Here is a 23,918-nt window from a genome sequence, read left to right on the forward strand (position 1 = left end):
CTCTGTCAGGCAAAGAGCCTCTGCACCCCATCCTCATCCCTTCGTCCATCTCCTCCTTTTTAATTAACCCTCCTCTTCCTCTCCCCATCTCCCTTCTGAGTCATCTCCCTCCCCTCCTCCCTCTGACACACACTCGCACATATATATCACCCCCTCCTTCTCTCCTCTTCTCTTCCTCCTCCCCTCCTGTTTCTCTCTCTCTCTCATCGCTCTGCCTCTCCAGTATTTTCTCAGTCGCCGTAAAAGGCAGAACTCACTCACACACACACACACACACACACCGGCATCAGGTAAAGGCAGGAAATCCTCTCTTCCTCTTTGCATCTTTGTGTTCCTGCATCACTGTGATTGCGTGTCTTTTCTGTGTGCTGCATAGCGGATACAGAAGGTTGTGCACGAGAATGAAATGCTTCAGTTTTAGGTCTTACTGCATGTGTGTGTGAGAGGTCGTAGTCCAACTGTGTATATGTGTGTGTGTGTAAGACCGGAAGTCATGCATGTGTGTGCATGTACTGAATGATGTGTGTAAGCGTCAGTTTTAGATGTGTGTCTACATGTTGCATTGTTGTGGCTTTCAAAAATGTGTGTGTGCGTATACAGGAGGAAGGAAATGATGTGTATTTGTCTGTGTGTGTTTTGGCAACATGCACATAATCTGTGTGAACAACCTCTTGCAAGAACGCATTGGTTTGATGTCTTGTGGCAGCTTGTGTGTGTGTGTGTGTGAGAGAGCTGCAGTTTTAGATACTAATTTGTGGTTTGTTTATGTGTGTCATGGCTTTTTGTGTGTGTGAGCTGGTTTGTGAGAGGGGGAGGAGGGTTAAAGCTTTCAACTGTCATTATGAAGTGTAAGTGTGTGTGTTTGCTAGATGTGTTATGACAAACTATCTAACAGAAAATGTGTGTGTCTGTTTGCTGCCTGCATTTCCTTTGGTTTCTTGTAAAATGGCTGTCAAGTGTATTGCGTGTGTATTTGGTCATGTGAGTCTTGGCTGTAGGAATGCTATGTGTGTGTGTGTGTGTTTGTGTCTGTGTGTATGATCCTGCAGTCAATTACGTTTGAGTCCTCGGTACATCAACCGTGTATGTGTTTGATTGAGAGGCACACATAGGTGTGTGTGTGTGTGTGTGTGTGTGTGTGTGTGTGTGTGTGTGTGTGTGTGTGTGTGTGTGTGTGTGTGTTAGTGCTTTTGCAGCAGGTACATTTATGAGTGGGGGTTGATAGAAGCAACAAATATTAATCAATAAATAAAGTACAGCAGTGAAAATTGATATGACATGAGATACAATGAGATGGTATTAAAACAACAATATTTCATAACTTGTCCTACATTCAGCTTTTACAGCAAGAATCATTATTTAATCATTCCAAGAACACGTCCTCAAGGGAAAAGTAACAAACAATAACTGAAAAAAGGAAAGTTAAGGGTTTTGAAAGTATTTGCAGACTAGTGAAATGAATACGGGCGACCTGGTGGTGCATGCTGGCTTAAATGGCCTTAGGTGTGGATGTGAGGTGTCCGTGTGTGATGGACTGGTGATCTGGGTGTGTCTCACCTCTTACTGCATGAAAGCTGGGATAAGTTCCAGCTACGCTTTGTCAGTAAACTACAGAAATGGATGGATGAAGTATATATGATTAAAAAAAATAGTGAGATATAGATTTTAATTGATTTGAAGCAGCGATAGATGTTTATTTTTTGCTGTTTGCATGTCACATTTCAAGCAAAAAGGATGAATGCATCATGCATTTGTCTTACTTTGTGGCTAGCTTCTCTCTTTATTGCAGCTGGTTTGTTGTTTTTCATCCTTTAACCGGCGAACATCTCAGAATGAAAGAAGTTCTATCTCGTGCATTTGAGCTTCCAGCATGAGCACCGTCCTGATGAGTTTATGGTCCCATCTTAAGTCGATAGTTTTAAGGCTGATTGAATACAACATGAGGCCTGTTTTGTATATTTCAGTAACAATTAGAGCCAAGGAGGACTGAGGGTAAGCTTTACTGTGTGACCGACTAGTTGCTAGCCTACGCAGTGTCCATCGATTTCACAGTCAGCTCCATGACAGCTAGTTTTAAAAAGCTGACATGGCTCAGCTTCGGGCTTCACAGCGGGACTTCAGAAACCAGTGGGAGAGGCCATGGTTGCTTTAGAAATCTTATATTTACTGTATGTACATATAATGGCTTCGAGGCCTTTGTGGGATTGCACTTTGAAGTCTGTGACTTCCTGAGTTGAGTCTCCAGGTTCAGAGGTTTATGATTCTTGAGCATGTCACACTGGGAAATAGCCACTATGACGTTCTGCCATTTTTACTTATATATCCAATAAGATCACAGGTCAAGTGAGAAGTAGCGTCATTTCCTCAGACTTCTATAGAGCCAGACATCTTTTTTTGAAACCACAGGATTTACCGCCTTCTGTGCTGACTCCACTTTCCAGAAAGAAAAGCTACGTCAGTCTTTGTCCACAGTCTAAGCACCATCAGCTGTTCCTCTCAAAGAGCCAAGGGTTAGGAGTAGCACATCAGTCAGTTTAGCAATTTGGCACATTTACAAAAATGTTGTTTGATATGTTTTGTAATTTTAGACTGAATGAATAAAAGTGCATCCATCTATCTCAAAGGTATAGCATCTGTTTACACACTATAGTGACTCAACTTCCCTTGAGGGAGAAGAGGCATGATTCTGTAACATGAATCATTAACACTTCGTTTGCTTATGGTCGGAGTGGATCTGAGATTGTGAATCGAAGTCATATTGCACGATGATCTTTGTGTCTCAGGAAGACTATTTGTTACTGTATATTTTAATCAGAATCAGAATACTTTATTAATCCCGAAGGAAATTAGGGAGTGTACCTCAAATTTCAGGATGGATGGATTCTTTATCATTGCACATATACAGCTATATGAATAAATATTAAAGAGACTTTTATTTCTGTTTTTAAAAAATATGTTGAATCAATCTGAATGCAAGAATCCGCCTGGAATCAGGGACTCCAGCTTTCCTTGGTGGGGTGATTTCCTGCTAAAATGTGTTTGTGTGATTCTACAGTCAATCTTTACTGTGTGTGTTTTCTGTCTGATGCTTTTTAATATGGCAGCACTGAAAAAACCCCAACATGTCTCTGATTTCTTGGAAAATGGCTGTACAGAGCGTGTGTGTGTTGGCAGCAGGAGTCAAATGCGTGTGCGTTTGTGTTTGATCCGACGCTTGATTGTGTTGTGGTCTGGTGTAACAGCAGCGCGTGTTCGATTTCTGCATCTCCGGCTGCCTGCTGTGACGCGTGGGCGGACGTTAAGTGTGCGCGAGTACCTGCGATAATCGCCAGCTGAAGCTACATGTGTGTAAACGTCGACACATTATCAGCATTACATACAGTATGTGTGAGACTGCTTCACTTCCCAAGTGTGTGCCATAATCAGCCTTCTGTTCCCTGCCTTCCTCCTCCTCCTCCTCCCCTTCATCCCTCCATCTCCCCTCTGTTCTCCAGCCAAACACAGTCATTTAATTATTTATCTTTCCCTCTTTTCTCCTCTTTTTTTTTTTATCTCTCTCTATCGCTCTCTCGCCCTCCCTCATTTCCACTCACTCTCCATTTTGTCCTTCATCACTCCCTCCCTCTCTCCTTCCTCCTGGCCATTCCCTATGTCTCTCTCTCTTTCAGTTTGCATATATTTAAAGCCACATTTTAGCACTTGTTCCTCTGTCTTTGCCTTTTTCTCTCCTTCTACGGCTGCTTTCATTTGTTTTGTTTACGTGTTATTTATGAAAATAAATGAACCGAAAGTGTTAAAAATAGACTGTAAATAATCAGGGCTTTCACTCACAGGAATAAATACTGACCTTTGCATCTGTTTGCTCTTTGCTGTATATAAAAGATGGCAGCATGAATTGGATCAATCAGTAATTTGTGCACTCCTGTTTGACGCTTTTAGTTGGACACTTCGTCGCCTTGTGTTTTGGTGCCAGAATGAGTGATCCTAATTGGTTGAGAGCTACATAATTAGCTAATGCTAGCTAGCTAGGTTTGCAACCATATACTATACATAAAAAAGATGTCTTGAAGTTCATTTAGAAAATATGTTTACTATTAGTCCAGAAGGGAGATGGATGTTTTCAGTGTGACTGACAAGGCATTAACCAGTAGGTGAGCAGCATGCACAGCCAGATGTTGTCCAGTTCCAAACCAGCTGAGACTTCATAGTGGGACTTCTTTAGTTACTGGGTGATGTCATGGTCACTACATTCATCTATTTATATAAAGTCTATGCCCGCGGTCCCCAACCATTTTTTGCACCACAGACAATATTTTCACAGACCGGCCTTTAAGGTGTTGCAGATAAATACAGCAAAATAAAATAAAATGACCAAGACAAAAACTGTGTTATTTTGTAAATATAATAATAAACATGAATTCACTGTGTAATTGTGTAACTTTATTAGCAGCGTCCTTAACATCCTCCTCTCTGCCCCTTAATGCTCTCTGGTCGCTATGGTAAAAACCCTGGAAACCATAAATTTCAAACCCGAGCCTCAACTCTCGCAGCCCGGTATAAACTCAACCGGTACCAGTCCATGGCCTGGATGTTGGGCACCGCTGGTCTGTGCCATGAGTCAGTTCATGAGTCATATAAAACAGCTAGAGACCAAAATCATTGTAAACATGTTTATTTCTGCTGTAGAGATGAACGAGTTGAACACTGTAACATTGGAGTCCATGGGGAATGTCTCTGTTTGGAACCAGCCTCCAGTGGTCATCAGGGGACCTGCAATTTTTGGCACTTAAGCGTTGCCTTTATTTCTCAGCCTTGATGGGTGCCATTTGATTAAAGTACAGTCTACACGGGCACATAGAGTAGGAGGGAAGGAAACAGATGGTAACGTTTGCCACATTAGCCATGCACCGTGCAATAACTAATGCTCCTGCGAAGTGGGAAAAGCCATCAAAGTCCTCAGCTCCTCAGCTGCTAGCAGTGCAGGAAGAACATTAGTTACGTTAGGTTTTGGATTGTGGAGCATTTTGAGCACCATTAAATCAGATCATTGTTCATTTATGCAGTCTGAGGGCTTTCAAATGGGAATTTGTTTCTTTTAGTGCTTCAAAGTGTGGAATATCTTAGGTACAGAAAGTAGATCTGGTTGTTTTAAATATTTTGTGAGTTTATGAAGAATTTGAGGGTAAAATGGGTAGGTGGTGTTATTTTTATAGGCTGTATTCTTCCTCTCGCTCATTTCTCTCCTTCTCTTCTGATGATTTTCATCACATCTGTCTTGCTCTTTTTCCTTTGATCCTTTTGTCCCTCCAGCCACATGCAGAGACACACAGAGTTGATGTTTTTCTATTTCTTTCCTTTCCTTGTGTGCCCTCATCTCACTCTCCCTTCTCCTCGTTCACTTCCTCTCTGGCACGCCCTCTTTTGGTGCTGGTACATTTTCTGCTGAGCTCTGCAGTCTCTGGTAGGTGTGGTGTGTTCATGGGTTCCATCCCTCTCTGCTGCTGCTGCTGCTGCTGTAGAGCTTACGTAATACACAGCAACGTGCCCAAACAGCACCGGGCGAGATGGAGAGAGAACAAGAGCGAGGAGAGAAAAGAGGGATGGAAATGAGGGTAATGAGATAATCCCATTAAGGTAGTGACAGATCAGGAAGCAAGAACATGTGTGTGGATATGAGATTGCTGCATGCAGTTAGTAGTGATATTAATGCACAACTTACATTCAAATGTCTTTATATTAAAAGAATGCATCGCCTCAGACTATGAAACATAAACATAATTAGGTTTCTCGATGCATTAAGACACAAGTCTCTTTTCATTTGCAGGCTGTAGGAGGCACTGAAATATTTTTTCTCTGCATAAATGAGTGAAACCATGACTGGGAGGCCACACAGCAGATGACGCAAGACCAATATATCTGCAAGGCCCTTGAACAGTCCTGACACAATAATGCTATAATTAAATCTCCAGGCAGTCACTCGGTCGCCTTAGGAAAGCAAGTTTTACCTCGTGAAACTAAAACAGTTTAGATGAAAACTGGGGATTGTGGGGTTTCTGAGGAGGTATCTCATGCGCTGCTGCTCCAGCCCAGGGAGGAACTGTTTGGAAAAGTCTGCAGTACGGCAGGGTGGGGCTCCAAACAGCACCAAAACTTTAAAAAAAGAAATAATTAAACCACCCACACATCCAGAGTGAGCTGACGCTTCAGTATGCTGGTGGCACCTTACAGTATCTGCTTTCTCTTCTGCTGAGCACCATTTATACACTTTACTCATTATGCTGACACTTTTATCTCCTGTGACTTACGAGTGTAAGAACTGAATAAGCATAAATTTTCATAAATGCCACAATAAACCAATGGTGAGGGGAAAATGGGTGGAAATAATGTCCCTGAGCTGCGCAGAGGAATCGTGATAGAGCAGTGCTGAGCGAAGGAGTCAGAGGACAAGAGGAGTGATGTGACTTTGCATTGGGTTAAAAGGAACACACGAGGGAAATGGTGTACCTGGTGGAAGAGAAAGAAGGTGACACCTGGAATTAAAAAAAGAAACAAACGCTGTCTGATGTTTGCAGGAAAGATTCACATAAGCAAAAAGGGTTTGCATTCAGGATGTGAGTCAGATAAATACCGGGGGAAATAACAGAGGAAGAAGAAAGATAGCACAAGGACATAAATTATATAGAGAAATAGAAAAAAGTGACAGAAATCACTTTTTAAAATGTGCTCCCACAGGAACACCGGCAGGTTAACTCGACAATAAAACGAATGAAGATAGGCCAAGGAGACCGTCTTTGTTTATTTCACCCGCCTCGTTTTTCTGTTTATGTTTCTACAGTTGGAAGATTTGGTCTCATATTACATGTTAAGTATATTAAATCTCAGACTTTAGTTTATAACCTGTTAAAAAAAGTTAACCAATGAGTTCAGAGCATATTGTGTAGATGACCTCATAATTAAAATAATCATTAGTTGCCACCATCATTTCATACAATTATTTTCCACCATGCTTAACAGCAGGACTCTGTTTCTTTGGTTGTTTGGAATCCTTAACATCAGCATTTTAAACACCTCCATGTTTTTCTTCTGGAGCCAGCAGTGACCGTAGTTGGACTAAAGGGTGACCTGCTAACTGATCAACTAAGTCTAATTACATCCAAGTACCAGTCCTATAAAACACAACAATCAGACACATGTGGAGCACAAACCTTTTCAGACAGGATTCATCTGCAGTTAGAGGCTGCCTGTGTTTGCGCTGGTCGATGAAAGTGGCCGTGATCCTAACAGTGATGGCTTTAAAAGCATTTATCGTACTAGGCTCTAATCATATTATTTTTCATGTCTGCGCATGTCTGTTTGACAGGTTGCTGTAGTTTTACAATTTCACTGGCAGCTGGAAGCCGGTAAGCTACTGTAAACCTTTTACAGTAAAGCTCCTGTGAAGACGGCAAATTTCATTGTCTTTGCATCATTTCCAGTGACGTTACTCTAAATGGCATTTACAGAAAAACCTTCCCTTGCTGTAAATGTAATGGAATTGGAGTAGTGAAGACTTACTTTAATGAGACAATATTTTCCCACAATTCTTTGCCATTTATGATTTACATTCAAATGACTGCCTGTAGCTATGGCAGTGTCATAGTATTCAATCAGCAGAAATGAGCTACAGTGAGACTTTTGGAGCCAACTTTTTGGGGAAGTACAATTTTTTTAATTTGCATTTTTCAACCCCAACTTTTTTGAAAAGTACTCTCATCCCAGATCATACTCTCTGAAACATATTTAAATCTTAATATGACCACAATTTACACAACAATCATCACATTGTGTTAAATAAGACTGTGATATGAGTGTGATATGAGATACAGGGTGACTCAAGATTTCCAGAGAAAGTTGCTCTCTGCTGGTCTTTAGGTCTGGAAGCTTCTTCCATATTTCAGAGATAGAAAATTAAAGTGACATACCCTCTGTTGTGCATTCATACAACGTGGAGCTGATTTATCATTATTAGGATTCAACTGAACTTCTAAAACAATGTTGCCACATCTTATCTATACGTCTGTAACCAAAAAAGATGTATTGTACAGAGATATGAGGATGAGCTCTTCCTCCGAGCCTCCATATTTCTGTCAGTGCATCTGAAGAGGACAGCCTCGGCGCCAGGTTTCTGCAAGCTAGCTGGGAGCCAGATTTAGCTCACAGATCAATAAAGTATTCATACAGTACAGAGGGATGAGGACGGCATAAAAAGCCCCTTTTTGATGTATCGCTGCAGTTACAACGCTGAGTGCCTGGACTGTCAATGAGAAGGAAGAGGGGAAACACCACCGCAGGAGAATAGAATTAATGAAAGCTTCAAATGCTCTTGAGGTTATGGCAATAATGTCACAGTGGTACAGAAATTAAAAATTCAACATCAAAGTGATGGAATACATTTTTAATCTTGTGCTGTGGAGTTCAGTCTCTCCGGCTGAGAAACAGAATTTGAAAGCTTTAAGTTAGTTAAGGGTACACGAGAGATTGAAAGGCCAGTGAAAGAGGCTCTCTTGGTTCTTCGTGAGCCATCTTTGACTTTTGTGTTTTTAAAAGCTGATATTTAAATCATCTTAATCGTATTCTAACATTGGCTCGACTAAAGGAAACCTCCTTCTCTCTGGTTTGCACAAAAAGTCACAAAACTCTCGCCTCCATCTAGTTCAGAGTGCAGCAGCTCGGCTTCTTTCTGGTTTTAGCAGATGGTATCACATCACCACAATCCTGGCTTCTCTCCACTGGCTCGAAAATGGGTTTGAAAATTGAAAAGATGATTTTCAAAGCATGTCTGTGTCTGGGTCTAACTTATCCATAACAGAATTAACATAAAAAACAAAGCGAACCATGAGGTGTAAAAGTAATACTGACAGCTGATAAAGGAGGGTTAATGCTTCCTTTATTAGCTCATTTAGCAGAGGATACACTAGACCATCCTTTATGAAAGGAAAGGAGATAATGTCACCCCGCAGTCGATGGTTACAGAAGTATAAATAACTTAATCACACCAAACAACATGAATGACAAGCAGTGCACATCATGTAAATGTTAATTATAAGTGTGCTTGCCATTGTCTGCCATAAGCTGCTGATATGTTTTGAACCTCAACAACAGGCTGTTAAACCCACAGCTGAACTCTGAGCATCACAGCGTGGTGATAAAATCTGCTTTTCTATTTAGTGTTACTTTAGTTGTTGCTTCATTGCCAGATTTTAGGATTTTTAAACACCATGACAACAAGCATCAATCATCAGTGTGAAGGTTGACCTCTAAATTCAGATTCAAGTAAAAGCACTAAAAAAGCAAATAAACAAACCAACAAAACAAACATTTCAACCTATTAAAAGTTAAATACCAAGAGAGTTTGTGTCTTGTTGCACATAGCATCTGTACCAGTGTAACATACTGTATAGGCACATTCTGAGCGATAGTCCAGTCACTGCTTCTGTATCTAATGCACATAACCACTTTTAACATGCATGGATTTAGAAACAGCATTAGCGTTCACATGCTTTTTTTCTTCATGTTTTAATTCTTGCATTTAAACAGAAACAACCAGCAGAAAAGTGTTGGCTGCAGTGGCCTATTTAGAAGAATACCATGTAGTCAAGCTGTGTTTTTTCTTTAAGTGTCAGGTTGCCCACAGAGGAGCATCCTTCCTGCATTAGCACTGAAAGATTTTCCGAGATCTCTCTCCTGGGATACAAGAAGCAGCAGTAAACAGCAGCGGTAGAAGCCTAAAAAAGCTTTGCCAAGGTCAGACTGATGGCTAAAACCCCTGCTCAAAACCTTTTCTCTAGTTTCTTTATTGAAAGAGATCAAAGTTTTCAAAGTATGTTAACTTAAATAGATCAGTGATCGGAAGGGTTATGAAGGCAACATCATATTTACTTCGATCTCTTTTATGTATTAATGTATACATGTGTTTAATTGTTGGGGGTCTTACTGTCTGAACTGCATTTATACAAACACAGTCATTAAGTATTCATTATATATCATGATGCAGAAAAATACACAAACTCAAAGATTACTGTAAGAAAGGAAAGAAGTAATACCGTACGCAGTAGCACCAGTGTTCGTTTGATTACATTTTCCACTTTATATATTTTTCTTCGACTCTAATAAATTAGCTTTGCATGATTCCTCGATCAAAATAATCCTTTTTGATTTAAAGTGGACCTCAGTGCATCCTTTAATTTCATTCCAGTTTAGCTCCCCACCTTTAAACAAGCTCTCCTCTGATTGGCTGCCCCCCATAAACAGCAAGTTTGAACAGAAGGTGGGTGGAGCTTCTCTGCTCAAGCTACATGACAAATATATCACCTTCTAATGTAACATCTGCCATAAATTCATGATGTGAGGAATAAACTGATACTAAAACATTTCAAACAGGATCAAGCCCAGTGATTATAGCACCTATTCTCAGAGTTGTACTATTTAGCAAATGTTTTGAAAGGCATGTTGCATTTGTTGGGAGCTTTCTCTGTAGTAAATTAACAGATTGTTGGTGCCGTGGAGAATATTCCTGGCTGCAGGAGGCTGTGTGCAGGAGTAAAATAACAGAGCTTTCAAAGTAAAGAAACTGTGAGCCAGCGAAACAGAGAGGGAGAAATCGGCGTGAAGAAAGAAAAAATAAGATCTATCAGGCTTTGATTCACAGTACTTGTTTGTATGATCAATGCCTCGCTAGTTTTGTTGACAATGAGAAAAATATAGAACATCACCACAAAACCAGAATAAATCAGCAGATTCCAGTCTGGATAAAAGCAGCGACGAACTGATGCATTATTTAAAACTCCTCTCTCTCCTACTGAAGTTTTTCTTTTTGCTGCTTCCAGAAACAGAAAAGTAACTGCAGTGTGTGTGTGTGTGTGTGTGTGTGTGTGTGTGTGTGTGTGTGTGTGTGTGTGTGTGTGAGAGAGAGAGAGAGAGAGAGAGACAATGCACTCCTCTGTAGTGAGCTTTGATTTCTGCATTGATGTTGCTCGCCGTCTCCCCTGGCAGGCTGCCGTGTGTTTGTGTTCACTGTAAAAATAGATCTTTTCATCCAGGAGCTGAAGTTCTCTGTGTTTCATCTCCTTGGTGCAGTTAAGGTGAAGTTATAAGTTAAAAACAGTTAACGGTGGGCTGTTTTTCTTGTCTGTGTCTTTCAGGATGTCGATCGTCAGCATAGTTGCCAGGGAGATCTTGGACTCCCGTGGAAACCCCACTGTTGAAGTGGACCTCCGCACAGAAAAAGGTGACCGCTAAAGAGCCTGTCTGAAAATGTCACAGGAAGAAAATAACACAATCTTTACCACCAGGAAAGCAGCAGCTCACACTTACCATGCCAGAAAGCTAAAAAATAAAAATAAAAATGCAGAGCTTGGTAGTTTGAAGCAGCTGTTTGGGACATCAAATCCCCTTCAGCTGGCCTGTAAAATGAAGCTGAGCAACTGCAGGGATTATTAAGAAATGACACAAGGCATAGGGAAAGCAGTCTGAGATGAAGACTTGTCTAATATCTATCATATCAAAACCTTAATTCTTTCTCTCTTAATTCGTTTTCCAGGTCTGTTCAGGGCTGCGGTGCCCAGCGGAGCATCCACAGGGATCTATGAGGCTCTGGAGCTCCGAGATGGAGACAAGAGCCGCTACAAGGGCAAAGGTATGAAGATGCATCAGCTGAGCTTGCACAGACCGTTACATTCGATGAGAACTTAAAGCTGCATTCAGTATTTATGACTACAAGAGGGCGAACAATGAAGAGATCACTGACTAACAGAAACAGAGTGCTGTTTTCAGTGACTAGTGCTGCATTTATATGATACCAACACACTTCACATTTTATAAAAACCCTACAAAACAAAATAAAAACATAATAGACATAATATAGATTTTTATAAAAGCTTTATATACCCAACAAAAGTAAAAGCACTTAAGAAGAAATAAGCCAGATGTGTTGACAATGACAAAAATATAGAACATTCAGAGACCTTTAAAGTAAAAATTACAGTTTTCTAGAAAGTTTCTTTAATTCAGTGTTTGTGACGCTGTTAAAACCTTTGTCCTGTCGACGTATTCCTCTCACAAATAGTTTTGCAGTGTAGATGTTTGGACATCTTATTTTTATTCATAATATGACGCTAAAATGCCACAAAAGTCTTGATAAAGTCCAGCATTTTAAATTTGTCTAACAAATCATTTTTACTGCTGGCGAACACTGAAAGACACTTCAGTGACTATAAAACAGCCATTAAGGCTGCGGTGCTCACCTAACCCTCAAACAAATGAATCCACAGTAAATCTCACCCTAGAGTTGCTGCAAAAGCAATCAGTGCTGATATGAAAACATTTCCAAGTAATTTGGAACACTAATAAATAAAACTGTGCTCTGTTTTCACTACAATTTAACATTATTTATTATTGATAATTCACGTGTTCACCTCACGTTTTTGTGATGCTGTGCGTCTGATTTCCTTCTTTGTCACTTTAGGTGTTTTGAAGGCAGTTGGGCACATCAACGATACTCTGGCTCCAGCCCTTTTAGCCTCTGTAAGTCCTCACATCACTTATTATACTATAGAGGATTAACGTCAATCTTAAACCTATTTTTTGTTATGTACTCAGTTTAATATAGTACTTTCTTAATCGAACTGACCGCTCAAAATAATTTTTAGCTACAAGCACTCTGTGATTCCTGTGAGCTGAAACAACAGCTGCAAACATCTGCATTAAAGCATGGATTTCTGCTTTTTTCCCATTATGATGGGAGTGAAAGGGGAGATCTTTCATATGGTCATCTCACACACAGATGCCCCACCCACGTCCTGTTCTGAGCAGCAGCCAATCAGACAAAAGTTGGCTTAAAAGAAGGAAGAAAATAGCCAAAACATCCAAAACAGCTTGATTATCATGATTATTGTGACCTTTTGATCACACTAAGCTGCTTTAGTTCGAAATAATGGAGCTGGAAATAAATATAATAGGTTCCCTTTAAAGGGAAATTTAATTACCATTATGAATGTCTTCTAATTAATCATTGTGTTGGGAGCCATGCATTAAAAACTGCACACATGTGTTTGTGTGTCTCCACATTTTATAGCCTTAAATAATTAGCTGTTTGAGTTATTGAGGCTGAAAATGTTAAGACTTAAAATGTGAATAATTGTCTTGGAACAAACAATTGTCATCAGACGACAGCTGATGGATTACCATACTGACTATTTAGTAACTCCAGAAGTGGAGTTTATATGTGGTAAATGTTCCCAATATGTCATACTGGTGGGATGTTACACTTTTTAAATAACAAAGCATGGTAGTTTAGCCTACATAATGAGTGTTTGTCTTATTTGTTCAGTCTAATGTGTAATAAAGATTTAAGAATGAAGCTTTTACTGTGCATCAAACCCTGATCTTAATATTTCCACACACACATTGGAGGAAAAGTGGGATTTTCATCAGTTAGCGGCACAATAAAGTTCTGTGGTTTATTTCTGTAGTAAAACTCTGAAGTGGACGTTAATGACAGAAATCTGAATCCTTTGAATATTATTATAGAAAAAAATTATTTTTATTTATAATTATTTATAATGTTGTCAATGTAACAAAAAACATGTCAAATTATAAATGTTGGCAAACAATGAATTTAAATGAAAAGAATCGCAGGTAATTCACAGAAAAGGTGAAGGCTGAAGCTTTAGTGTATTACACATGCACTATTTGAAAACATTTCCTAAATGGAAACTCTTTCGTGAATGAATGATTTTACTCAAGGTTTAGCAATGACATTACAAAAATCTGAAAAGAGGGGCTTTATGGAAAAACGATCTCATGTCTTTTACATTTACTGCAACTAAATGTATGTAACACATATGACTGTAGACTATATGTGAATATCACCACTTATGGTTCTGCTTTTGTCTGCAGGGCATCAGCGTGGTGGAGCAGGAGCAGCTGGACAACATGATGATCGAGATGGACGGCACAGAAAACAAATGTGAGTTGAAACCCGACAGGAGCAAATCGAGATGACTAACAGCACATCATCAGAGTCTAGCAGCCAGCTGGAAATCTCCCCGTTCCTGCAGCTCAGCATCCATTCGTGTGAAGTCACACACATTTTGAAAAATGCTTTGCGCCGAAGGTTTGTCACAGAGCGCCTCGCAGAGCGACAAGGGGCATAAATACAGATTGAGCAAAGAGATTTGTGTTCCAAACAAGCTTTGGCACGATCAATGCAAACTCACATCTTTAATAAATAAATGCAGTGCTCATTTATTATAATTTAAAATCATGTTCAGGCAGCAGTGTAATCAGCCCTCAAAGTAATGTCGTTTGGGAGAAATTAATCTCTGCCAGCACGGAAACCTGTCAGACTGAACTGCAGCTGAATGTATCGGCTTTCAACGACAAACATGCTTATACCCAAAGAGCCGTGGCATTTCACTTTGCTTTAGTTTTTACAGTTACACAAATTTAAACTCATTTTTTTAAATCTATGGTTAAAAAATAGTGAGAAAATCTTTTTAAATTAAAGCAAAAGATGAAAGAATTTAAAGCAACAACATATCAAGGAATAAATTGTGTTTTTCAAAAGAATAACAAAATGTAAGGTAGCATGAAAAAAATGTCAGTAAATAGAATCTGATTTGAATCATGGAATCTATATCAGAAATGCTAAAGTTTGAGTTTAAAGGTTTAACTTTTAACTCTTTAAAAATCATGTAAATTTGAATGGATCCAATACTCACTACAAAATGTTGCAGCTACAGTCGTACTAAAGGTGACAGATACTTCTGGATGTAGGCTTAATCCAGGAAAAATCCAGGGAAATGGCTGTAAATGGAATCTTACCTGCCAAACTTGGTCATACCAAATACGATCTACATTTAACATTATTTATTTAAAGTTTACCGAAGAAAACAGCATTAATCATCATAAAACCCCCACATCTACCTGTGTGTCAAAGACGCCATGCTCCTATAATGTAGCCAGGTTGTAAACATGCTTTTTCTGCTATAAAATTGGACCTTTAACATAGAAGTTAGCAGGAACTGACTCCTTAAAATAGTTTTTCAGGGTAAGTGATACGACGTGGCACATTTTTGCCAGTAAAACTGAGACACTAGACACTGTGGATGCTAACACCCATCACTTTCTCTCTTATGACCTTTCAAACAGCCAAGTTTGGGGCCAACGCCATCCTGGGAGTGTCTCTAGCCATCTGTAAGGCTGGCGCAGCAGAGAAAGAAGTCCCCCTGTACCGCCACATAGCCGACCTGGCTGGAAACACAGAGCTGGTGCTGCCGGTTCCTGTAAGCATTTAAATCACTGCAGAACACCTACAGTGCTGTGGAAACATTCACACGGCACCTTGTTGTTCAGTATGTCACTGAAGGATTATTAGAACACCATGTAATGTAACATTTCATATATTTAATGCTTCTGTTTACACCACATTTAAATACTTCTGCACACTGGCGAGACGTTTCTACTAAAAGTCTTTTTGATTAGTTGCTATAGAAACACAGAAAGTGATGAATTCGAGGACCTTTAACCGTTTTTAAAGCCTTCTTTCTGCCTTTTTGTTTCCTTTCCTCGTCTTTTCTCTTCTCTTCAGGCCTTTAATGTGATAAACGGAGGATCTCATGCAGGAAACAAACTGGCCATGCAGGAGTTCATGGTGCTGCCAGTTGGGGCTGAATCTTTCAAGTAGGAATTCACCTTTAAAACCATTGACTGTTCATAAAAGTCTGATTTCTCAGCTGCTAGATTTATTTGATTTAATGCATTTCTCGTTAAATCATCCTGCTTTGTTGTTTTTGAAACCACAGCTGGTGTTGCTCCTTGCCTCCTTGTTCTTGCATCCTGTCACAGTCATTAACAGGTATCTCTTCTGTCTCTCAGGGAGGCGCTAAGGATAGGATCAGAGCTCTACCACACACTGAAAGGAGTCATTCAGGAGAAATACGGCCAAGACGCCACCAACGTTGGAGACGAGGGAGGATTTGCTCCCAACATCCTGGAGAACAGTGAGGGTGAGGAACAGATATTTGAATAATTAACAATATGTTTGGGTCTGTTTGCAGCAGCTTTTAAGCCACCTTCTTTAACTGGAGTGGGAATCAGTAGATAGATCTGGGAAAGCTTTGATTATGGAAAATTTCTGTAAACATGATCTTTACTTGACTTCCATTGGTAAACAAAACAAAATCTAAAATGGAATATTTACTTACATGTAAGTTTAATATTACTTAATAGGTTCAGTCATCAGAAATGCTTTAGATGTTTTCCACCTCTCAGTACTGCCTGTCTGCAGCCTGAGAAGCTAACTCATACAGAAGACATGTTTGAGCCTAATCTGGCCTACTTTCAGCACTTACAGCTCAGTTATAGTACTCACACAGTTGTGGCCAAATATGGACCAAACATACCTGAGATGTGGCCCATATATAAATTGGACCTGAGTCAACGCTGTCAGTCAAAGCTAAATGTGGCCCTTCCACGTGGACCACATTTGGGGCAAACATGCCTGCCTACCCGAGAAGCCTGGGGGCAAAAGATTCACTCCATTCCTTATTTTATATCCCCCCCTTGTCTCTTTCTTTGTTCTTCAGCTCTGGATCTGCTGCAGACAGCCATTGAGAAGGCTGGCTTCACAGAAAAGGTAGTAGTCGGGATGGACGTTGCCGCCTCGGAGTTTTACCGTGAGGGGAAGTACGACCTGGACTTCAAATCCCCACCAGATCCAGAGCGACACATCACTGCAGAGGAACTGGCTGACATCTACCAGGGCTTCGTCAACAGCTACCCAGGTTTGCTTATTTAAATTTGTACAAAACGCAACCGGTGTTTGGTTCAATGCAGTTCAGTCAATGTCAAATGGTTAAAAAAGTAGTTCTTTATCTAGTGATAAAATAAGTTAATGTGACATAAAGGTGAAATGCTTATTTCTTCAGTAGTGTTGCTGGACTGCAGAAACACGACATGCTTTTAAATCCAAGGTTGCTGACTCTATGAAACCCAAAGAAAAACGGCTTGGCCTTTTAGCTAGCTGACATTTTCAGCTGACTTAATGATTTGAACACAGGACTTCAGGGCCAAATGCTTTTATCTCCACCCTTGTTTACGCATTGGGACGGTGAAAATTCAGCATTTTCTCCATTAGTGGATTACTCTCAGGCTCAGTACAATTTCTGGGGTTTTTTCGGGGTACTTTTAGGTGGATATTTCTGCTTTATTATTTTCCCTAAAAGAGACTAATTCTAATACAGAAGAGTATTTATAAAACCCTTCAACAATAATAAAGACAATAATAAGGCCAACTGGATTTGGAGGATTTACAAGCATTACAGGTGATATGAAGTTTGTAGAGAAGTCACTTGGAGGTGTGACTACTATCAATGTCATACTGGATTAAACTGTGTTGCATTAGTCCTTCTCCAGATGAGGCTGACATTTTTCTGCCGCTGTTCTCTGCAATAACGTTTAATGTCCCCTCTATGACCCATTATATTTTTCCCCATTTAAGTATGTAAGTAAAGATTTATTTATTTCACAGACAGGCAGTCACAAAGGGCTGTGCACAAAGATAAAAATAAACAGAACGTTAAGTAACAAAGTAGACAATATACACAATATAAAAGGTTAAATGTAAATACAAATGTAAAAATAAAATCTATCATATATAAACAGCTTCAGTGGTAGAAGCTCAAATGAAACACTGTAAGACTTAAATGGTAAAATCAGTGAGTGTAGAAGTAATCCCTGTGAGCCGAGCTCTGTATGATGTCATTGAGAGAGGACATGTAATCAGATCCCTCCATCCATCTTCTTCTACGAATCCAGTCCGAACTCTCATGGGGCGAGAAGAGAGATAAATAAGGGTTGTTTTGATTCCAAGAATAGCTCTGTGTAACCAGTTGTGCCATGTGTCTCACTTCCTGTAGGGATCTTTTTACTCTGTAACACTCATCTGATCTGGCCTGAAAAGACCTGTGAGTTGTCTGCTATGAGATATACTTTGAAAAGTCTAAAAACGGAGTTCAGGGCAGCTGAAAGAGTTCCCTCTATACCACTTAAATGATGATATCTTGAAATTGTCCAATAATTTCAAGGACTTGTGTTGTGTTATCTGAAAAATTACATTATTGGTTATTATTATTAAATCACTAGTTAGCACTAGCACTCCCCCTATTGATGAGTAACAGACCTCTCCTTTTTCACTTCCAGTGGTGTCCATCGAGGACCCGTTTGACCAGGATGACTGGGAGGCCTGGTCGCGCCTGACGGCCCAGGTGGGGATCCAGGTTGTTGGGGATGACCTGACGGTGACCAACCCCAAGAGAATAGAGAAAGCTGCTGAGGAGCGAGCCTGCAACTGCCTGCTGCTCAAAGTGAACCAGATCGGCTCTGTCACCGAGGCCATACAGGCGTACGTCTGCTTTGTCCACAGTTCAATGAGAAATTTCAGTGTGGACACGATTCACATTGTGGAAATAAAAACAAGGCCATTTAATAAATGAAAGAAGTTACAAATTCTTACATATTGGGTATTTAAAGATCCATAAATTCAATTTGTCACTGACACAGTGTTGTCCTGGAGCTACAGAGTAACCCTCCACCCCCTCAGGCAGGTCCGTGACCTCGAAGCCTCGGATTGGCCGAACAGCGCTTTCAATCTTTGCTGAGGTGACAGAGAGAGGCACAGCTGTCCAGCTGTCAGTCAAAGATGTGGAAATATAGACACACACATACCCAGTGGATGTCGCTATAGTGTCAGTCACATCGGTCATTACCTGTCAGCCATGTTGGCCTTGTTCCATTTATGGCGGATAAATGAAGGACAGGAAGTGACAGAAGATGTTTAGGATAAGGTTCAGCTATCGGTCAGACATACTGCTGACGTGGGTTGGCACTGCTGCGTATATGTTTCTGTACACTTGATGATAAATTTGTGAAGAGTGTGTTTGCTCCAGTCTTGGACGTGTGTATCATCTATAACAGACTTACCAAACTGTCACTCAGGGTTATGAAGCCATCAGTCACAACAGTGTAGCTGGATTAGAGCAGGAGGGGAGGAGGGAGATTAAATGATAGACACAGAGCTGATGACAGTAAAGGTGATGTATTACATCCATCACATGAAAAGCTTCCTGCATCGTGAATCTGATACATTAGCTACTTTTTTTTATAGCTCACGCCAACCCCGAGGGGGCAATACACTTTATGTCTTAATCTTCATGTTGTTAGCAGGTTAACATGCGAGATGAGCTGCAGTTACAAATGAATTATATCAGATTAATTAACTTGTCCAATTAGCACAGCGCAGTTAATATATGCAGCACAGTGTGGCATCAGTGTGTAGAGGGAAGGTGAACTATGTGCTCCCACGACCTTCAGTGCTGCCTCGTACTGTGCTACAGTGGTTAGCATCCAACCCTCTTCAGTAGTCCACCTAAATAAAAAGTGACTCTTAGTGGTCGCTTTTAGGGATTTATGTCATTGTTGGATTTTAGGGTTGAAAGAAAGCAGAGTTTAGCCTTTTTTGTAGGCATAGCTAAAATTATGTTGTCTCTCGGCTTTGTATGTTCTTGTCCCACGGTGTCAAACGTTACCCAGTGAACATTTCAACACCGGGAAACCGCTGTCTGACTGTCTTTTGTAGCTGTCTAGTTTTGGTTGAAAGAGTTAGAGAAAATTTAAGTTATGACGGCTTTGGAGATGTAACTTTGCTATCAGGTAGAGATCTTTCTTAGCAAAGGGAAGTTTGTCTATGGGAACAGTTTTATTATCAATTATTATCCTTTTATCAATTGGAAGAAAATGAAAATGACTAACAGAGTGCTTTGAAACAAACTTTGTCCTTCAGGTGTAAGCTGGCTCAGGCAAATGGTTGGGGTGTGATGGTCAGCCATCGCTCAGGAGAAACAGAGGACACCTTCATTGCTGACCTGGTGGTGGGACTCTGCACTGGACAGGTAAGTTTAGAAGCTGACTCCAACGTTTAAGTCTCTCCTCCAAACCAAAGTCAATGTTATGGCTGATGTAGATATAGGTTTCAGGTTTTTGTCCTTGTAAGGATGTAAGAATCCACAATTGTTTAGCTATTGTGTTTTTTCTTGTTGCCTTTAAAATGTCAGTAAACTAAACTTACAGTGAATATTAAGTTTTGTAAGTTTGTTTTAAATATATAAAATAAATTGTGAAGTAAACTGAACAAGATAAAATAAAGATATTAGTGCATTTCTTCATGAGAAATTTAACTTCAGCCTTATATTGTTTTGTATTATTCTTTAGACTAATACAAAACTGACTATAAGTGAATGGAACTAAATGTCTAAAATAATTATCAATTCTCTTCTAAACACAGAAACACACATTTTATTTTATCTTTTGCTAATACAGTAACAATAGCCAATTTAAATAATTTTCTCTTATGACCTTAATTCTTTAGTATGACCTTTAGCCCATAAAATATTAGCATTGTGCTAATGCGTGCTGATAATACACAGCTGAAGTGCAGGTACACCACAATACAAACTTCCATATTTGTACAAAGAAGCTGGTTAGGGTGGCTGAATGATGCTATCCTCTAGCTAAACTTCTCGTTCACCTCACTAAATTTACATTTTTGGGCTACAGCTCCACAACTGTCCAGCTTCATCCTGAACTATCATTCAAGTGTTTCCCTGTGAAGCCAGAAGTCCAGAGAGTTCTTGGTGTTATGTTTTAATATTCTGTTGGTCACCTGCAGGATAATGTTTATCTTACTGTTGCAGATTAAGACTGGCGCCCCCTGCAGATCTGAGCGGCTGGCCAAGTACAACCAGCTCATGAGGTCAGTGTGCTGCAGACAGAGAGGTCTCTCTCTCTCTATATATATATGTATACACATATATGTATTTAATGTGAAAACATTCTGAATCTAGAATTAAAATAACTCTAAAAACAGTCCTTTTCTTCAGTATTTACTCATGAATTCCTAATTGGTCCTCTGGCCTGTTGAATGTTTAGTAGCCCCTTTTTTTAGCTCCAGATCAGGCGGCAGCATTACAGCGCAGCTCCTCAGGTGCCTGCTCTGTCCTAGTCCTTACCATCAGAGAGCTAATTGACATGACAGGCGACAGGAGCGCTGGTGTCACCCCATGTGCTCAAGCCAGTCAGTGGCAGGGGGAGGTGGGAGGAGGAGACAGGAGGGAGGGAGATTGGATCGGCTCAGCGGTGTAATCCCATTGGACTGCTGAGGACCTGTTAAGGGTGCAGAGACTTAACGGGGGCATTAACGAGCAATAAATGCTAATCAGCGCAATCGAGCGTGAACACACACACGTGAGAATCTGTTGTGCAGCAGGTAGATGCTGTAACATGAGCTTTTTAACAATGGAAAAACTGAGTTGTGATTTGCATTTTCGCATACATCCTGTTTAATTTTTTTATATGACCAATGATCTTCTAATGTTGATTATTTTGCTTTTATCTAGGGATATAAATGGATTATTTTGCCTGCAGCTGTGGTGCAGTGACGTGGCAGCTTGTCAGATTTTTGTTGATTTGTTGAAGTTTTTATGCAAAGCAGATTATAAGTAAGAAGGCTGTGCTGGACATGCAGATATTATTTTCAATATATATGATCACATGTCGCCAGTGCAAAGAATATAAACTCTTCCTGGTTACAGGCTGACCTTATGAAGAAGAACAGAAATTATTTCCTTCAAAAACAATTAAAAAATGTTGTTTTTGTTTCTGTCTTCCTGCCACTGTAGGATTGAGGAAGAGTTGGGCGACCAGGCTCGCTTTGCAGGCCATAACTTCAGGAACCCCAGCGCTCTGTGAAACTGACTGACGAATGACTTGCAATGAACACACACACACGAACACACACACACACACACACACACACACACACACACACACACACACAAGGAACGAGCCATGTATTAGGACAGATTACAGATAAGCAAAAGAAAATAGATAAAAATAACTAGATAAATAAATTATGCACTGAACTTAAAGGTAGGGAGATGAAACTGTATGCACACACACACACACACACTCACACACACAGTGAGCAGATGCAACACGTGTAACGCACATGCAGGGGAATAACATAAAATCTGAATATTTATAAGCCAGACATGCACTGTTACTGTAGTTTTAAAGGAGTAGTTTATGTACAGCCAGAGGACAGACCTGCAAAAATAAAGATTAACATTGTAAACACAGAGAAAATGAGTAAAGATATCAGAAAACCATGAAGACTAATGCTCGCAACTGACAGAGAACGATGCATTTGTAAGGAAAGCAGCAGTTTCAGGGATGGAGTGAGGCTAATAACTACACACTGTAAACACCTGAACACTTACACACTCTGCCATGTCACACTCTTACCTGGACACTCGAGTACCTGCACTCCTCCCACTTCTGTCCTCTTCTTTCTCTCTATTTTCGTCTCCTTGTTCTTCTTGTCGTGTCTGTCTCTCGGTTCCAGTTGCTCCCTTTTCTTCTCGCCCAGACGTGATTCTGATTATTTGTCCTTTGTCCATGCTTGAGATCCTGCCTCTTTCTCAGAGAAAAAGAAGATAGAATATATGAGCCCCGAGTCCCTTTGTTCCTTCGGTTCCTCCTGAATGTCTTTAGAATAGCTGTGATCAAAAAAGAAGAAAGAAAATTTAAAAAAACACTTAAAGAGAACGCTTGTCATTGAAAATAATGTGAAAATATGTGAAATAAAAAAGATGGTAATTTACAATTTCAAACACAGCTGAAGGAGTTTTGTCGTTTTGTGTCTGAATCTTTTTTTCAGTGAAATGTCAGAATATGAGCATGTGGAGGTTTTTTTGTATTTTTTACAACTTGTTCAGCTCAACAGCCAACGAGCTCTGCCAGGGTGAGGCATCTGTTTTCCATCAGTCCGCAATTCACACAATTCACCGCTTATTTTACAGTAAGCATGTGAGCAATGCAGTCAAACCTGCACACATTGATCACTAACGGGTCATCACTCAAACTGTGAAGATCAAGATCACATTTGGTGATATACTCGCAAAAGCTGTGAATCGTGATGAATATGAGCTCCTACATCACTGATCTTCTGGTTTTTAGGTCCCAGTTTAGTTCAGTAAGTTGTGTATTTTGCTATTTTATGTGATAATATTTAAAACTGCAAACTGGCTTAAAACTATAGCATCTGCTTGGGGAACTTATAATCAATATACATTCGACAATACAGGAGACTTTTTTGCCATGAAATTAAAATTGTACCATTAACATGTGACTGAAGGACCAACGGTGTTCAGCCATTATCTTGTTGCTCCAGTCCGTCCACGTTTCTTCTGAGAGCTCAGCTTTATCCTCTGGTGACGACTGCTATCATGGAGTCATGAAGGGAGCTCCTGGAGGGCAGTGCCTCCATTCAGAGGAATCACTGAGAGGATGGAAACAATGTCACCTGATGGAACAGCTACGATCTCTGGCCATTTCATTAGGTACATCAGTTCAGCTGCGCGTTAACACAAATATCTAATGAGCAAATCACATGGCAGCAACTTATTGCATGTTGACATGTTCAGGATGACCTGCTGAGCTCAATCTGAGCAGATGGGGGAAAAATTTTATTTAAGTGAACTGAAGCCAGATTAAAACAGTTTTTTACATTTTCTAAAACATGTATTAAATCAAGAGGATTTATGAAGAAAACCAGTTTTAAACGATTAAAAACAGCCTGGGCAGCAACGGACATGTGACTAAACAGACTCAATCAACTTGTCAACCAACACATGTATTTGATCAGATATGATCAGCACAGACCCAGAAAGCAGAGCGATTTCCTGTGATGATAACGGAGCCAGCTCTGTTGTGAACTCGTGATAGAGCCAACAGTGAAAACGTTTGTGTCTGACATGATGAGT

At 40.1% G+C, this 23,918-nt stretch overlaps 1 protein-coding gene across 1 annotated transcript; it reads left to right on the forward strand.

Annotated features, from left to right (window-relative positions):
* The first annotated feature begins 160 nt into the window (after positions 1-160).
* LOC102290007 (gamma-enolase) lies at positions 161-22,794 on the forward strand. Its single transcript, XM_005951025.2, has 13 exons — positions 161-290; positions 11,181-11,266; positions 11,579-11,674; positions 12,503-12,561; positions 13,936-14,005; positions 15,190-15,323; positions 15,629-15,720; positions 15,916-16,046; positions 16,626-16,823; positions 18,241-18,442; positions 19,880-19,988; positions 20,790-20,848; positions 21,774-22,794. The coding sequence occupies exons 2-13, from the start codon at positions 11,182-11,184 to the stop codon at positions 21,841-21,843; spliced, it is 1,305 nt and encodes a 434-aa protein (XP_005951087.1). The 5' UTR covers positions 161-290; position 11,181; the 3' UTR covers positions 21,844-22,794.
* The last annotated feature ends 1,124 nt before the right edge of the window (positions 22,795-23,918 follow it).

The sequence above is a fragment of the Haplochromis burtoni genome, unplaced genomic scaffold (genome assembly GCF_018398535.1).
Source record: "Haplochromis burtoni strain Fernald_Lab_line unplaced genomic scaffold, NCSU_Asbu1 Contig_889, whole genome shotgun sequence".
In the NCBI taxonomy this organism is placed as follows: Eukaryota; Metazoa; Chordata; class Actinopteri; order Cichliformes; family Cichlidae; genus Haplochromis; species Haplochromis burtoni.